The sequence below is a fragment of the Phyllopteryx taeniolatus genome, chromosome 5 (genome assembly GCF_024500385.1).
Source record: "Phyllopteryx taeniolatus isolate TA_2022b chromosome 5, UOR_Ptae_1.2, whole genome shotgun sequence".
NCBI lineage: Eukaryota > Metazoa > Chordata > Actinopteri > Syngnathiformes > Syngnathidae > Phyllopteryx > Phyllopteryx taeniolatus.
Window position 1 is genome coordinate 33540936 of NC_084506.1, and position 18307 is coordinate 33559242.

At 47.3% G+C, this 18307-nt stretch overlaps 1 protein-coding gene and 1 long non-coding RNA gene across 9 annotated transcripts in view; one reads left to right on the plus strand and one right to left on the minus strand.

Moving 5' to 3' along the window:
- Positions 1–17958, plus strand: part of phf21ab (PHD finger protein 21Ab) — a 46554-nt gene extending 28596 nt beyond the window's left edge. For 6 of the 8 annotated variants that reach the window (XM_061775195.1, XM_061775194.1, XM_061775190.1 and 3 more), the window contains exons 9-18: positions 5615–5701; positions 8377–8706; positions 8784–8897; positions 8966–9017; positions 9118–9197; positions 9345–9405; positions 10062–10261; positions 10478–10916; positions 11047–11150; positions 15417–17958. In XM_061775195.1, coding sequence (XP_061631179.1) covers positions 5615–5701; positions 8377–8706; positions 8784–8897; positions 8966–9017; positions 9118–9197; positions 9345–9405; positions 10062–10261; positions 10478–10916; positions 11047–11150; positions 15417–16016 — 2067 coding nt within the window. In that variant the 3' untranslated portion in view covers positions 16017–17958. Of the gene's footprint in view, positions 1–5614; positions 5702–8376; positions 8707–8783; positions 8898–8965; positions 9018–9117; positions 9198–9344; positions 9406–10038; positions 10262–10477; positions 10917–11046; positions 11151–15416 lie in introns of all 8 variants that reach the window. The other 2 variants (XM_061775196.1, XM_061775197.1) reach the window with 2 other exon arrangements.
- On the minus strand, positions 696–5517 carry LOC133478741 (uncharacterized). Its single transcript, XR_009788751.1, has 4 exons — positions 5447–5517; positions 5231–5367; positions 4495–4532; positions 696–985 (listed from the first exon to the last, which is right to left on the minus strand). It is a non-coding gene; the product is annotated as an uncharacterized LOC133478741 (long non-coding RNA).
- Positions 17959–18307: the final 349 nt, after the last annotated feature.

Genomic DNA, 18307 nt, shown 5'->3' on the forward strand with positions numbered 1-18307 from the left:
GGGTGGGTTGAGGTGCAGTCGTTCGTGTAGAGAGAGAAGAGTAGCGGAGAGAGAGGACACAACCTTGGGTCGCCTCAGTGCTGATGCAGCGTGTGGATGAGGTGGCCTCCCCCAGACTCACCTGCTGTGTCCTGGCCTTCAGGAAGCTGTAAAAATCCACTGGTAGATGGCAGGTGCGACGCTGAGCTGGAGAAGCTTGGAGGAAAGGAGTTCAGGGTTGATGGTGTTGAACGCTGAGCTGAAGTCCACGAACAGGATCCTCTCGTAGGTCCCTGCACTGTCAAGGTGTTGTAGGATGAAGTCCAGTCCCATGTTGACTGCATCATCCGCAGACCTGTTTGGTCCTCAATGGTGGGTTTTTATCATATGGGTAGAAGCAAAATCATGCATTGTAAAAAGGCATTATGCATAGGTAGAAGGGTTTTCCAGAATATTGGTCAACTTTGGGGGTGCGTATTATACATGGTTGCGCATTATACACGAGAAATTACGGTAGTTATCCATCATTTTTTGTATGAATACTTTATGTAATAATAAGATGAGGCGATGATACATTTATGTGGTTTCACAGTCGTAATGGCCCTCTAAAGGAATCTATAACTACAGTGTGGGCCTTGACAAAAATGAATTTGACACTCTTGCTCCAAAGTTTCGGTAAACATTGGTTTGTGCGTACGCACAAATGTTGACAACGACGAGCAAGGAGGCCAATGCGCCATTGTAAGATGCAATCCTATTGGTTGACGTCAGGTGATATGTCGGAGGGTTCTCGTTGACATGTCACACGACACGGAAGATATCCCAAAAAAATCAAACACTTTGGCGTTGTAGGGCAAATCGTTGGTTGTGGATTATGTCATACTGCAAGGAGTTTTGTCATTCCAGACAAAGTATGTTGGGCTTGCTCTGGGAAATCAGCCACGACATTAAATTGTGCCAATGGTGGACGTGCAGAAGGCTCAGTTGTCTTTTCTTGCACCGCATCCTGTGGGTCACATACACACGTGGACAAAATTGTTGGTATCCCTCTGTTAATGAAAGAAAAACCCACAGTAGTCACAGAAATAACTTGAATCTGACAAATATAATAATAAATAACAATGTAAAGAAAATTAGAATTGGAATGAAAATTAGACATTGCTTTGGAATTGTGGTTTAACACAATTATTTAAAAAACAAACTTGTGAAACTGGCCAGGACATTTTGTTGCACAACCTTTTGAGGCAAACACTGCAATCAAAGTATTTTTGTAACATTCACCTTTCGACTTCTGCACCTCTCAGGAGGTATTTTGACCCACTCTCCATGAGTAAACTGCTCCATTTGTCTCAGGTTTGAAGGGTGCTTTCTCCAGACGGCATGTTTCAGCTCCTTCTGCAGACGTTCAATAGGATTTAGATCAGGGCTCATGGAAGGCCACTGTGGGCGGCGTGGTGCAGAGGGCAAGCGTACACTCTGCAACCAGAGGGTCACTGGTTCATATCCCTGTCCGAGCATATGTTGTCGTCGTGTTCCTGGGCAAGACACTTAACCCGCATTGCCTACGGATGATTGTGGTTGGATGTTTGGTGGTGGTTGGAGGGGCCGTAGGTGCAGAATGGCAGCCACGCTGGGGTCAGACTGCCCGAGGGCGGCTGTGGATACACAAGTAGCTTCCCACCACCAGGTGTGACTGAGGAGTGAAAGAATATTCATTCGTTCACTCTCTTCTGCTTTTTCAAGGTTGGGCCATGGGGGCAACAGCTTAAGCTCCCCAGCCACTTCGCCCTGCGCTTCCGGTCAGATCCCTAGACGTTCCCAGGCCATCTTGAAGATATAGGCTCTCCAGTTTGTCCTGGGTCACCCCCTGGGGTTCTCCCGGTGGGACGTGGCCGGAATCAGAATCAGAATCATCTTTATTTGCCAAGTATGTCCAAAACACACAAGGAATTTGTCTCCGGTAGTTGGAGCCGCTCTAGTACGACAACAGACAGTCAATTGACAGAGACATAAAGACATTGACAAAAAAACAATAGCGCAAAAAGATGCAGAGTCCTCTAGCACTTAGAGCAGTTCGAATGGCTAATATCGCAATAGTCCGGTGCAATGACCATTGCAATGACCACCAGGGAGGTGTCCAGGAGGCATCTTAATCAGATGCCTGAGCCACCTCAACGGGCTCCTCTCTATGCGGAGGAGCAGCAGCTTGACTCTGAGCCCCTACCGGATGTCTGAGCTTCTCACCCTCTCTCTAAAATAGAGCCCGGACATCCTGCGGAAGAAACTAATTTCAGCCTCTTGTATCGACGATCTTGTTAATTTGGTCATGACCCAGAGCTCGTGACCGTAGGTAAGGGTGGGAACGTAGATTGACCAATAAATCGAGAGCTGAGCCTTTTGGCTCCTTCTTGATCACGACAGACTCGTACCGAGTCTGCGTCACTGCAGACGCTGCACCGATCTGCCTGTCGATCTCATGAACAAGACCCTGAGATACTTGATACTTGCCCCACTTGGGGCAGGAACTCATTCCCGACACGGAGACTGCACTCCACCCTTTTCCGACTGAGGACTATGGTCTCAGATTTGGAGGTGCTGATTCTTATCCCAACTGCGTCACACTCTGCTGCGAATCGCTCCAGCGAGAGTTGGCGATCGCGGCTTGATGAAGCCATCACAACCACATGATCTGCAAAAAGCAGAGATGTTATACCAAGGTCACCAAACCGGACCCCTTCAACACCTTGGCTGCAGCTAGAAATTCTGTCCATAAAAGTTATGAAAAGAACTGGTGACAAAGGGCAGCCTTGGCGGAGTCCAACCTTCACTGGAGACGAATTTTTACTTACGGCAGGCAATGCAGACCAAACTCTGACACTGGCTGTACAGGGACCGAACAGCCTCTATTAGGGGGTCCGGTATCCCATACTCTGGGAGCACCATCCAAAGGACTCCACGAGGGACACAAAGCACATGTAGACTGGTTGGGCAAACTCCCATGCACCCTCGAGGTTAGTTGTTTTCTTGATATGCTTCATTTTTGCATCTGTGAACATAGAGCTGATGTGCTTGCCAAAATGCTCTAGTTTTGTCTCGTCTGGCCATAGGACGTTCTCCCAGAAGCTTTGTGGCTTCTCAGCATGCCGTTTTGCAAATGCCAGGCTTTTTTATGATTTATTTTCAACAATAGTGTCCCCCATGAAGTCCACTTTGGCTCTAACGACGACGGATGGTGCGATCTGACACTAATGTACCTTGACCTTGGAGTTCACCTTTAATTTCTTTGGAGGTTGCTCTGGGTTCTTTTTATACCATTCGTAGTATACGTATTTTCAGTTTGTCATCAATCTTTCTCCTGCGGCCACGTCCAGGGAGGTTGGCTACAGTCCCGTGGATCTTCAATTTCGGAATAGTACAGTCCCCTCCGAAGGTATTGGAACGGCAAGGTCAATTAATTCCTTTGTTTTTGTTGTATACTGAAGACATTTGGGTTTCAGATCAAAGGATCAATATGTTTCATTAACAGGCGGGCGCTAGTGAAGGCTAGCTAGCAGACTCAAGCCAGATCCCAGCCAGCGAGTGCTAACTGCACCGAGAACGGTTCCATACCAAAAGCGGTTCCGCACAGGCTTCACGGTCAAGCGTTCCTTGCGAAACCGCTTCCATTTCTTGGGTTTTTAACGTGACGTCTTTCACTCGTGTGACTTCACTCATTCGCTGCCATTGACGACGGCTGTTGATTTCAAATATCCATGTTAATATGGAGGACTGGCAGTGATAAACAGCGGCGTTGCATTGTGGGATGCGGTGGCCATTTTGGGCTAGTGATATCCATGGTGAAAACAGGACAGTACACAGTATCCAAAAAGGCTAAGGTACAAGGTACTTTTATTGTCAATTCTTCAATATGCGTAAGACATACAGAGGATTGAAATTACGGTACTCAATGGCCCGCGGTGCTACAAAAGACAGTACAAATAAAATAAATATAAAAGCTAAATAAGCTATAGTATATACAGTATAAAAGTATTAATTGAATGTGCAAATATCAAAGGTCAGGTGACGTGTGCAACAGTCAAGGTCAGAGAACCAAGGCAAATAAGACATTTATAAATGACAAAAAAAAGTGGCTGGTGCGACCCTGCGTCTGGTGTGCGTGTGTGTGTGTGTGTGTGTGCGTGCGTGTGTGCTCAGACGTTGCTCAGTGATTCGTTACTGAACAGTTAATTTTTTTAATTTTAAAGTGTATTTCCACATATTTCTGTATTGTGCAGTATTTAATTTATTTTCAAACACTCACCAATAAAAATGAGGTAAATATCATTTTGTTATGGGCCTAACCCCTTATTCTATTAATCTCAATGGCAGTGTTGTTTTTGACAGCCAAATTAGTTTTCTTTTGGATGAAAATGCTTTAGTTTGTCACATTTTCGTCATTTCTACATGTGACAGTTTGAGTTAAGTTTTAGTCGACAAAAACTATCCATACGTCCCTTTTTGGAACGTTTGACCTACCTCTCGCCCAAAGTCAGCTGAGGTAGGCGCCAGCACACCTGTGACGAAAATTAAAAAGGGTTTTATTCTAGCTTTTCTAGCATTTGCACACAATGGGAACAGCAAGAGGTCTAACATACATTTGCCTCCACGTTTCAGGAAGTAACTCAAACACGGCTCAGTATGACAATTCATTGCACGTGCTGCCCATCCAAAATTCTCGGCATGTTCGACACATAAGTTCATGAATTGACATTAGAACAACAAAACTAGGCGGCACAGTGGACGACCGGTTAGAGCGTCAGCCTCACAGTTCTGAGGACCCGGGTTCAATCCCCGGCCCCGCCTGTGTGGAGTTTGCATGTTCTCCCCGTGCCTGCGTGGCTTTTCTCCGGGCACTCCGCTTTCCTCCCACATCCCAAAAACATGCATTCAAGGGAGACGCTAAATTGCCCGTAGGCATGACTGTGAGTGCGAATGGTTGTTTGTTCCTATGTGCCCTGCGATTGGCTGGCAACCAGTTCAGGGTGTACCCCGCCTCCTGCCCGATGACAGCTGGGATAGGCTCCGGCACGCCCGCGACCCGGCTTAGAAAATGAATGAATGAATGAACAACAAAACTAATTTTAGGTAGAAGCTAGCTACCAACCCATTTGCGCCAGGTTTTACATGGAAAACTTTACACTTACTATGAAATTGAGCCAAAGGCGATCGTCGAGAAACATTGTCTGAGATGTTAAGAGGACTTGTAGCTTACCTTTGAATGATCATCTGACAGAGCACTGACGCGCTAACCCTTTCATCCAGTCGTGTGAACGAAAACTTGCGCATGTCTCATCAACATGTTTTAGTTATCAAAGAGCCACGTTTAGCTCTTTGCGTCACGTTTTCGTCCTGAAAAAATGGGGGGTGGCAACAAAATGTTTTCATCTTCATCGTTGACAAAAACAACACTGCTCAATGGAAACCCGACCTTGGTTTGCGAATGGAGTCACGGAACGGTTTAAATTCGTAAAGGGAGGTTCCACTGAATTTGAAGACTCGTGTCTGACTTGGAGTAAAAAAGGAAGCAGGAAGTGAAGTCAGGCGGTGCACAAGTCAGCTGACAACAGCGACGCGACCTGCTTTGGTTTTGTCTCAGCTGCAGGCCGCCAGCGCCCAACCAATCAAAGTTCCACAGTTTGTTCCTCCTCCTAGACTGATGACACCAGCCTCCTTTCTCACACAGGTGGGTCACATAAAGACCACCCTGCCAATGGTGTGTGTGTCTCTCGGTCTTTCCAGCAGAGGGCAGCAAGCACCCGCGGTCGGCTTCAAGGCATTAAAGCTGTCCTTGTACTCTTGTTTATTGATATTTTTGGTTTATTTTTGTATTATTGTTTTTTTCACACTGACCCACAGGTGGGCTTGGGGGGGCTAACGTGTCTGTGGAGGTTGTTGTTTTCCTGTGCTTTGTGGTGTTCTGTGTTCATGGCTGTCCGTGTGTTCTTCTAACCACATGACTTGAAAGTGATGTAAACCTCTTACTATCGCCGAGTATTACATCACCACGTTGATTATCACTTGCATCTCGAGCAGAGTCAAGGAAGAATTATTCTGTTGAATTACTAGTTAAACAAGTACTGAATAACTGGGGAGTAACAAACCACACAATTATAAACCAGGAATGTGTAAATCCACGTTTTGCCCAACAATTTCGAGCCAAGAGCAAATAAACATTTCTTTACACGTATGAAAGAGGAAAAGATCAAAGTGGAGTTATTGTAGGCTGAAATGTGGACATTTGCAGATGACAGTGTTCTAGTGTGTAATGTAAACACATCGAGTGTGAGGCCAGAGGTGTTGTGCGAGTCGCACTCGGTTGTTTCACGTAAATGAATCACTTAGAAAAGTTTCCATTGGCTGGGCGGGCCCGAGGAGGCTCTGTGTGCAGCCATGTGACTTGCTGGCTCTATTTGATTGGTGAAATAGTCAAAGTACTCGTGGTTCCTTTGATTGGTGGAATGGATTTGTGTGACAGAAGTCTTTCTGACAAACCAAAACAAATATATCGCGCAAGCAATAAAGTTGTATTTAGAACTTTACATACCCTGGCAGAACATCTATCTTATTTTTAATGGCATACATAATAGCATAGCATAGCATAATCATAAAACATTGCAATAAAGAAAAAAATGAGATGGTCCCCATTCAATTCAGTCATATTTTCCCCAAAAATCCCAGTATTTCACAAAGTCTGCCAGGGTATGTAAATTTAAGAGGACAATTAGAAATACAAGTGAGGGTGGGTACCTTTCACATTTGAACTGGTACGGTACCAATTCCTTGTACCTGGGAATACTTAAAAGAATCATTTATAAATATGTAACACTGTATTTTAGAAGTAGAAATCAGTGGTTGGATTTTAAAAAGTATTCATCATTACCATCAGGGTTCCCCATAAATTTTATCCAGACGTATCACGCTGGAGTGCTTGGTCATCGTGACAATCAGTTTTTGTCGTAGCGTCGCTTTCATGACCTTGCTATTTCCAAATCCGTTACCATAGACAAAGGGCTTGACCAAAAAAAAACAAAAAAACTGTTACTGTCTCAAAAATAGCGTATTCCAGAGATGCGTGTCGCGAGTACTCTTCTCCTCCTAACAGTCATTGTATCGCAACTCAATCTCATGCTCTGTCTTGATGTAAATGCGAGGTGACGTCATTGTTTACCAGAGGTCTATGCGACAATAGATAGAACTCCTGACATCGTGGCCGCCACTTTCAATGCATTGGCTGGAAATATCGCCACATTCAACATGGCCACCACGTCAATGAATGCCTTTGTCGAGCACGGCGCCACATTCAACACGGGTGCCGCATAGGCAGAGGCACGTATGTTGGTTGGTTCTTGTCGTATTGTATAGCTGTGACCCGGAAATGTGTTTGTCCCGGTCTCTGCCTATATTGCGCCAGTAAACAACAACAGCCAATTCTGAAACTAACAGTTTTTTGGACACATGTACTGTCCAAATCGTCCGTTACTCCCGATATCAGTTAAATTGAGGTTCCACTTTACCTCTGTTACGTTGTGGTTTGATTGAAGGACATTTTGGATTGTCCAGTTATTTGTTGGAGACGGTGACACAACACCTCAATTGAGCCGTAGTCTTCTGGAGACACTACTAAATATAACTGTCATCTGCATAGCTATGATAGTCAACATTAAAGTGATAAATAATTTGGCCCAAGTGTGTCATTTACAGGCTTAACAGAAAAAAAGCTAACTCAATTAAAAAAAACCTCTAGAGAGAAAAATCAGATTGTCTATATTATGTATTTATTTCAAGGCTATCCTCTTGGGATGCATCATCTCATTTTCAAGGGCGTCCTTTCAACACATACATATAGTCCGCAATAAATGCAAAATAATAAAGGTAACTCAAACTCCTACTACTCTACTTCTCCACACACACACACATTTAATGCTCCCCTAAGCTTCGCCTCCCACCAACCAGCCAATATTTCACAATAGGCATGTACTTGTATGTTAAGAAATAATATATACATAGTGTACGTCAAGGCACAGGATAAAGCAGTGTTGTAATGTCAGTGCCAAGTAAATATTTAAATTTTGCAATTGATATATTCTTTGAACCATTATTATCGTGCAATTGCAATGACGTCGTTTTACATGAATGCAATTCTAGTCAGAATTTCTTTAAGGGACTGAAATTATAGAGTATAAAAACACTAAATAATCACTAAAACATAACATCATACGGGGGCCAGTCCAGGTTCTGCCAGTCCACCACTTTAAAGGGGTTCATGTCGGACTCTGCACCAGAGGGATCACAGTGGCACTACCCGGCAGCGATTGGTTGAGTGTTGCTGCTGTTTTCTAATTGGCTGTGGTTCATTAGCAGGTCAGGCCAAAGCCTGCGTTGCCCGCCAACGTCCCCATCGCCCCTGCCCCTCCCCCACCCATGATGGCGGCACCCCAGCTCCTTCAGAGGCCCGTCATGCTGGCCACCAAGCTGACGCAGTCGCTGTCGCCCGCCGCCGCGCCCATTCACCAGCTGCGCATCGTTAACGGACAGCCGTGCGTCAAGACCGGCTCCGCCCCTTTGACCGGCATCGTCATCACCTCACCCACCACGGCCGCCTGCCTCGCCAGTCCCGCCCGCGCGCCCGACCCCGCCTCGGTCCCCGCCCGGCCCCCGCAGATCAGGAGTGTGACCGCGGAGCCCAAGGTAGGAAGAATAGCACCTGCGCCAATCATATGACCTTGCGGCAAGTCTCGTGACCTCTCGGCGACGTCCTCTCTCAGCAGACTGTCAAAACGGGAGGTGGAGCTGAGCACAAGGTGGCGCTCACGCTCCCCTCTTCGTCGACTCCGCCCTTGTCGCTGCCTCCCAGGCCCAAAAAGGAGGAGAGTTCGGAGGTAGGCAGCGGGCAATGACATGACCAATGGCGGCACGCGGCTGGTCTGATTGTACATCTTTCTTCTAGAAACTGGCCTTCATGGTGTCCTTGGGTCTTGTAACGCACGACCACTTGGAAGGTAAGTGTTTACTCCGTGGCACCATCCCACTTAGCTGTCCGATCATCTGTAGCACACTTGCACTTTTTCGGAGAATTGAACACGTTGCGACTGTTTGCAGAGATTCAGAGCAAAAGGCAGGAGAGGAAGAGGAGAACGACGGCGAACCCGGTCTACAGCGGCGCTGTGTTTGAGCCTGAAGTAAGTTCACGATAAGGTCGGACACACGATTATGAGTCGAGGTTAACCTTGTAGCGGCATGAAGGTCGCTCGCTAACGTTGGATTCACTTAGTTGTGACAAACGATGCAGTTTTGTTTGTTTTTATTATTTCCTGTTTGTGTTTCAGAGGAAAAAGAGCGCTGTGAGTTACCTGAACAGCCCTCTGCACCAGGGGACCCGGAAGAGAGGTCGGTATAACATAGCGATGGCGAGCAGTCTGCCCGCCCGGCAACAAAGTGTGTGACTGACGTGGTGATCTTCTAACTGGCCGTAGAAGCAAAACTGACGGGTCAAATAATGTCGAGTCAGGGCCGAGGTGTCCACACCGGTCCGGACTTACGAGTCCTGTCCTCGTGTCTCTTCATGTCGCTATTAACACGCTTCCTGTCCTTGCTGCCGTTTACGTTGCACTCACTTTCACCGCTAATGCTGTCGAGTGCGCTTTGAAGCATCTGCGCAAGTCACTTCCTGTCCGATGCATGACAGGACTCATCCGGCCGCGCCTTGATGGCCAACAGGAACGTAACAAAGCGTTGTGTACAATTGGGTTGTGCGCCTTGAGATGATCAATTAGTGAACAATGAAGCTCGAGTCGCAGGCGTGTCCACACACCGAGTGTAACCGTACGAGTCGCAGCTTTGATTCCTGCCTCTGATGATGTCGTGTCGTGTGGAGCGCACAAGGGCCTAACTTCTTTCATGTTGCGGTGGCGTGCAGCTCAGCTAGCATGATGGCGGCGTGCGCGCACACTAACACTGTCTGTGCTTCTGACTCCTCTCCCTCCTCCTCCCCCCCTCTCCCGTCCCCCCGCCTCACGCTAGCCAACGACGACTCCCTTTCTAAGGTATGTCACGCAGACTGTTGTTGTTCTTCCCCCTCTCCATCTTTCTTTTTTTTTTTTTTCTTTGTTTTCCGTCTTTGTGGTCTGTCTCATTTCACCCAGGTCGCCCACCCAAATACGGCGGCGTCCCGGAGCTGGGCTGCCTCACCCCGACCTCCCCCTCCAGCCCCGTCAACCCCCTCCCCCTGCCCAGCTCTGGGGATGTAAGTAACCGAGGGGGGGCGGAGGGCCGTCTGTCACTCATCCACCGACATGTCATCAGTCTTACAAAGTGAACAGCCTCTCGGCCAAATTAACACACATCACCATGAGCCCCACCCCCCCACCACCAGCCCCACCCCCCACCCCACTCAACTAAAGCTGGTCCGCTGCCTCAGTGGGCGGGCAGGGCGACTGATTGGTCCAATTCTTGCTCGCAGGGAGACATCCATGAGGACTTCTGCACTGTGTGCAGACGCAGTGGCCAGTTGCTCATGTGCGACACGTGTTCTCGTGTCTATCACCTGGACTGCCTGGAACCGCCCCTGAAAAGCATTCCTAAAGGCATGTGGATCTGTCCCAAATGCCAAGATCAGGTAACGGCCCGCTTTAGGACTGTTCAATCCTTTGTAAGCATCCACACCGCACACTTGTCCCATTGTGTCACGCATCCGCCCGCTCCATTACGCTCGTCCGTGTCGCCGGCCTCACCGCAAGGTGGCGCCGCCGCGCTCGCTCGCTCGCCTTCCCCCGATCCCGTCGTGTCTTTTCCGTGTCTGATGAGTGCCAGCTTGTCTTGGCAGATTCTCAAGAAAGAAGAAGCCATTCCCTGGCCCGGGACACTGGCCATTGTCCACTCTTACATCGCCTACAAAGAAGGTGAGCGGCCGGGCATGGTCGACTGCTGAACGTGGGCCACTCGCCCACCCGACATCGGGTCGGGATTGGCGTACAAACGCGATGCGTTCGAGTCAGCTCACGAACGCGCTGTTCCTCATCGTTTGTGCAGCGAAAGAAGAAGAGAAGCAGAAGCTCATCAAGTGGAGTGCAGAACTGAGGCTGGAGCGCGAGCAGCTGGAACAGCGAGTCAAGCAGCTTAGCAACTCCATCACGGTAAACATCCTCTTGCTTATAGAAAACTCTCACAGCACACCACCGAACCAAAATGTCGCTGAAAGTATATACGGTGGTACCTTGACTTATGAGCGCCCCGTGTTTTTCAAGATAGGAGCCGTTGCTTGGTGGATTTTTCTGCTTTGTGTTACTAGGCAGAAGTAGTTACGAGTGAGCTTCAGATACGTGACTGCTCAAAGGGAGTGAAAATAATTGAGCAAATAAGGGAGGGTGATGGCCAGGCATTTGGGCAAGGAGAGCCACAATTCGGCTGTTTATTAAATGGAACAAACAAACACAAATACAAAATAAATATAAAAATAATACGAAGAAAATCCAAATACAAACTCGCAAGGATCTGCTGTAGGCCACAGCTTGTGTCCAGAGGCTCACATGTACACTAACATGCCATGTTCCTGGCATCACTGACGAGGCCATGCCCCTTAAAGGCACACATACAACACTACATTAGTTGTTATGAATTTCTGGTTGTCCCAGTGTACTGTAATGACACTGTCACACCCAGAAGCAGGCAGAGGCGAAGAGATTTGCGATGAAAGGTTTTTAGCCTGTCGGCGACGCAGGGAACGTGCGGCAGGCGGTGGCGAGAACAGGCGGCTGGCTCGGCGGCGTGGGGGAAGAAGGGAAACTTGGCGAGGGACACGGAGGGAGCACTGAGGACAAGGAGAAACACGGAGGTCAGAAAAATAGCGAGGAATGGTGGAGCTTACTTCTATGCTTGAGAGCCGTTGTACCACAGGAGAACGTTAATAGTCTGGCGAGGATTTCTGGGATCTGGCAAGCTTTTATGCAGGTGGTAATGAAGGCTGATTGGCGACAGGTGCGTGGCCGAGGAGGTGCCGATACTGGGAGGAAGAGAGAGCGGCAGAGAGGGGCGCAAAGCCGCCCAAGCGCCAACAAAAGTACTGCAGGGCACAGCTCATGACAGACGCGTGCGTCATAAAAAGCAATTCATTCTTTTCTTTGATCCTTTTTTCATACAATAGTGCTGCAGCGACACCGGTCCAGCAGTAAGGCCACGATTCGTACTGTTGTCCAGATTTTCATTTCTTTCTCCTTCTCCCCCGGTGACGTCACAAAATCACGGGACGCCGTGAAAACTACGGGTAAAAGAAAAGTCCGAATGAGGCTAATGCTAACACACTGTACAATAGACCCTGAATACACAGGAAATGTCCATTATATGACCAAAGCATATTGTAAACAATTAAGCATGAAACACAAATAAGCAAAGGTCAAATTACCGTGTGCACCTGAACACAGTGTAAATGTCTCTCTCCGTATATGCTTCCACATCTGTCCTTAGTCTTCCCGCTTCTTACCCACAATTCCACACTGCTTCAAACTAGACCAGGCTCATCACAATAAAATGTCTTCACAAAGGTTTTTATACAACAAAACCATTTTGTATTGCACATTTCACAAGTTATTTATAACCAACTCATTTAAGTCTTATTTATTGTCTTCTATTTACATTTGTATTTAGTAACCTTTTTTTTAGTTACATCTTGAAATCATCAAATCTATTTTGTATTTTGAAACGTGAAAAATAAATGTACATATATAATGAAATGTGTCGTTCTGACAGTTACAAGTGCCATTATCTTTATTCAAACGCCCAACTAGACTTCTGGTGAGGAAAGTAGCTGTGGAGAAAACCAACCAGAACTAGCGATGAACTAAAGAGGGCACAACAGAAAGTGAATACATCTGTGAAATAAGACGACAAAGAACATTTATGGAAAATACGGTCAACATAACAAGGGGAGCAGTGTAAAAGAAAAATGAACCGAGTCTGGTCAGTGGCGAACATGACTCTGCCATACTTGAGTTTTTTTAATGAAGGCAAGAGCACGCCAAAGTGGCAAGTGACACTAATAAAGTCATGGAGAGGCTTGAAAAGAACATGAAAGACATTCTGGACAGAATAGCATTACTGGAGCATAGAGCAAAAGAAACATGGAGGGCTGACAACGCCATTGGAGCGCCCCGCCGCTCAAGTGACCGTGAAGTATGATTTGCAGTCAAGAGTGAGATGCGACAAAATTTGGATACACGGTATACTAGAGGGAGGTGAAAAAGCCGATACCGTAGGCTTTGTAACGGGATTTAACAAGCTAAAAATACCAACAACAGGTGGCGTGATGTGAAGACAGTCTCCATAGCCACCACATCTGAAAATGTACTTGGACTCAGGCACAAAAACATTTTCTACACTCATGGAAGCAGCACCGACACTATATTGCGAAAAGTATTTGCTCAACTGCCTTGACGCGCACATGATCCGAAGTGACATTCCCTTGGCAATAAATCGGGTTCAATATGACATCGGTTCACCCTTTACAGCTATAACAGCTTCAACTCTTCTGAAAAGGGTTTCCACAAGTTTCAGGTGTGCGTGCGCGTGCGCGTGCGCGTGTAGGCATTTCTTTTTGAAAGGCCGGTCAAGCTCATCCAAGAATACTAAGCAGAAAAAAAAAAATGCTAAATTTAAACTGAAATTTGTCACTGAAAATCTTTCTAGACAAGAAAATGTAGTTTGTTGCTCAATGCGAATTTAAGAAATAAAATGGTTGGTTATAAAAAAAAAGAAAAAACAATTTTAAAAAACAGTTGTTCATTTTTAAGTGAAATGGCTATTTTTTCTTGTATATTCATAATTTGTCTTTAACCAAGAAAAGGTCAGTCATCCGAACACTTATTTGGTAATTGTTTGGTAGGATACTTGAATACTGAAATATTTTATAGCATCAGCTCTACTTGTAATATATACTTATTTGTAGCTGTCTGCAAGATGAAGGTGAATTAAGACGATCTTATCATTTGCACATCTCAGTTTTTTATGTGTGGAGTAAATGTAAAGTAAAAAAAAAAAAAAACAACTAACAATGATGGTTGCTGGAACAGATGAATGGCATTTCAATTCATTTCATTGGGGGAAAATTGATTTGATGTACGAGTAGATGACGTTACGATCTTGGTGACGGAACGAATTATACTTGTAAGTCAAGGTACCTCCTTCATACTGAACACATGATGAATAATTTACTCCCAAAGGTACCACGTGTGAAGTCTGGCTGGTTAGCTGAACACTTTGCTGTTATGGTTTGAAGGTTAGGGTTAAAGTGAGCTCCGATTGAAATGACAAATATATTTAATTTTACAACTACTGACCTACCACTGAAATACAGTGGTATATATTTCTAATTTACTCCTATAAGTTGTGAAAAGATTATTTTTCGATCCCAAATAATTTAATACACTGTCGCCGCCATGTTTTACCGTGCGCAAAGCATTCTGGGAATGTTGACGTGGGAAAATTGTTACGTTGCTGCTCTCTGCGGAGTTAAGCTAGCCACGAACAACTTATCGTCAGCAAAAAGCTAAAAATGCCATAATGCGCTGATTTTGGATGCAATTTCCAATCAGGACGGAAGGCAAAACTGCTGGTAAGCATTCATAGCGCTCCCAAAGAGAGAAAGTTGAGGAATCGGTGGGAGGATGCGTTCGGAAGAGTTGAGCTGCCGAAAGATCCGCGACCGTGTTCTCGTCACTTCAGCCCAGATTCTTTGTTTCGATCCTTTCCTCACAAGGAGCCTAAATGGGCGCGTGTGACGAGCAAAGAGGCGCAAAAGACAGGAGGTAGCTTAATCAGCCCACTTTAGCAGTAGCTACAAATACACCACTGAATATGACCAACTGGAGTTTCTTCGCAACCGTCCTCTTCATCTTCATTTCTCGTTTTCCTCACTCTGGGTCGAACTGAAATGGCTGAACGGCGTTCATCGCTGCCAGGGGCCGCGACTGCTGACGACTCCGGGCGTCGGGCACATCCCCGTTTGACGTCACTACCCAGAATGCACTGCGACGAAAAAACAATGGCGGCCTATGTTGAAATTACGATTTGTAAAATAGATATAAATCTCAAAATGATTATGGAAAGTTGTATCTTATTATGTTACTCAAGTCAAATGAGATCATGTACACCAAACGTCATTGCAATCGGAGTTGACTTTGAGGATGTCGATGCGCGGGTTCATGGGGCCTCCTGCCAACTAGCGGAGGATCCTGTAACCCTATGTCACCAGCATCAGTTCATGATCACGGATACATCATTTTTGCATCGATGAAGTGACATTGGATCATTTCCCGCGGCACATCTGACGATCTCTCACAGTGGCACCGCATTGACCCTCTGCAGACCGCATGCTCGTTCGCTGACTCCACGTGTCATCCCTCTGTCAGAAATGCATGGAGACCAAGAACGGCATCCTGGCTCGCCAGAAGGAGATGCAGCTGTCTCTGGACAAGGTGAAGCATCTGGTCCGCCTCATCCAGGCCTTCAACTTCAACCAGACGGCGGCCGACCCGGACGGCAGGAACATCAGAGTCCAAGACGCTCTGGCGCCGCCCAAGTTTGAGACCGGTGGCGTGGGCCAGAGTGACAAAGCTGGGGAGCGTGTGCCGGAGAGGAGTGAGACCACCACGGGAGACACCGACTGTCGGGGCGGCCTCACGCATGCCCCAAATAATGGGGAAGGAGCTAAGACAGAGACCGGGACACAGGCGGAGGGTGCGGCCTTCGAGGCCGAGAGTGTCGCGTCTCCGCAGGTGGGTGCGGCGACTTCTTCAGAGGCGCCGACGCTCGCTACCACCAATGGTACGACCGAGCTACCGCCGTGCCCCTCTTCTGTCGCGCACGCCGCTGCCGACTCTGAGAACAAGATGGCCACCGCCAGCCCTCCGGAGACTCTGGCGCAGGACAAGCGAGACATCTGCGACAGCAACAGCAAAACCTCAGAACCCTCCCAGCATTCTGTGCCAGTGCTTGGCGGCACTGAGTGACTGTCGCCTTCACGTGGAATACGATTCAGAAAAAAAAAGTTGCCAATCTGTGTAAGTGTCGTTCGTTTGCGTCGTATTGTCAGCCTGTGTCGATGGTAGATAGTGGCCTGGTCGCGTGTGGCCAGTTAGCCATAGACGTTGTCATGGGAACGCTCGAAAGGAGGCTGAATCCATCACACCAGAGTGTGCCTGTCCCGGCGGTCCGGGGCGGGGGCCGGGGTTCTGCGGTCAGGAGGGAGGGCCGTGCCGCCCGTCTCGGAACGTGGTCCGATAGCGCGGTCGGCAGCCCCCGTCCGACCCTGCGTAAGGTTAGCTAACCCTCTTCAAATAAAGTCGCTCCACCCACCTCAGTTTTTCGTTTGAAGTGTTCAGACTGGGCGGCGGCAACCCAGCCCCTCACCCCGCCCGCTCGAGACTGTAGCCCCACTCACTAAGGCAGGCGCCAATGAGGTGGAGCCAGAGCAGCGTTGTTGTTGTGAGTTGTCATTCGTGTGTCCGTGTGATGTGCTTTGTTTTCTGACGACAACGTGTTCATGTCTTCCTGGTGTTGGGACGAAGCGCTTCGTGTTCCGGCTCCTCCACCGCCGCCACCGCCATCTTCAACTGCCAAACGCATCAAATGCGCCAGGGGGCGGAGCCCCCCCCCCCCCCCCCCCCCCCAAAAAAAAGCACAAGTTTGGTTTCTTCTTCTGGTTCTTTGATGTGACCACCTGAATCCTCCCACTTCGGAGGAAGCACAAGAAGAGACTGCAGGGGCCACTGCTCACGTCTTGCTACGTCATTCATGGTGCCTCTGTTTTTTATTTTTGGTTTCCTCTTTTGAGGTCACGACTTGTCAGCCAATTAGCATATTTTGTGGTCTCGACTCTGCCCTCCTCAGTAGGTACCTTGAGTGCCTTCGATTCATCAAGACTTGCACTGTGACGCGTAGACCTGCCCCTTCACTTCATTGGCCGCTCAGTGATGCGTAGACCCGCTCGCCCCATCAACTTATTGGCCTCTCAGTGACGCGTAGACTTGCCCCTTCAGCTTATTAGCCGCTCAGTGTTTTGCTGCCTTAAATGGTTTTTTTTGTCTTGTTTTTTTTACCTGATCAATTCGCTCATTGAGGGGTCAAAGGTTGCCAAGTCAGCCAGGTCGTCATTATGACGAAGCTGAGGCGGTGATGCACTTTCATTTGAGCAGTATTTCAACACAAAGGTGTGGTCGTCCCCCCCCCCCCCCCACCACTCCACCCATCATAGCATGCCTTCTTATGCAAATTTTCTACACATTATTTATGCATTAGTTTGTGCTGATTGGTTTCGTTCCTTTTGCATTTGTCTTTTTGTTGTTTGGACTGGGCGGAGCCAGGGGGAGTTGTCATCTGAGTGGGCGGAGCAAAAAAAGGGTCCATTTATCCAAAGAACACAAGCGACATGTCGCCATTAAATGGTATTCCCGAGATGACGTTCTCATTGGATGGAATTTGCTAGGCGACATGTTGCCATTGGATGGAATTCCTGAAGGTGTTCCCCAAATTTCCCAATGTTTGTGAGCATCCAGTCATGACTGTGGCCTTCTAGTGTTGTCTTCACATGACCCTGTGACCCCTCATTTTTTTTTTTTCTTCCATGTGCTCAGACGCATTGTAGCGCTCCTAATTAAGAACAAGTGTACATTGGGAATCTTTGTATAATTGTTTGTATTTTTTCATAATAATTTTGGAAAGGAATGTGTTTATTTTTTTGGACTTGTGTTCCACACGTGTCTTCTGTTGGCCATGTTGGTGGGATTCTTACCTCTGTATTGAGCCTCCTCCTCTTGTGATGATGATGGTGATGATGCAGTGTTTCACTAAATACTGTTGCTAGGTTACAGGATGGCACCAGCCACCACTAGGAGCATTTGATCAATTTCTATTTATTTATTTTATCAGTTTGCTAATAAATCCTCAAAACCATCACTTTTTTTTGTCGTTTTTTGTTCTTCCTCCAGGACAAGAGCACATGCACATTTACATTTTGAAGAAATCTGTCAATATTTAACTATGCTGGGTCGGGCTCAGGTAGGTTAAGAAAACTAGATCAAGAGGACATCATTATTGTTTTCATGTACACAATGTATATTTGTGTTAGGTGAGGGGAACCGAGCCCTCGCTCTCCCGGACACAGGGACGTAATCCCCCTTCCAGGATCGGGAGGGGGGGTGCACGGTCCTTCCCCCAACGCTCCCCTCCGTCCTCCCGTTCCCGTTCCTGGTGACGCGCCTGTTGGCGTCGTCGTCCATAGTGGACTTGGGTCCACTGTCCA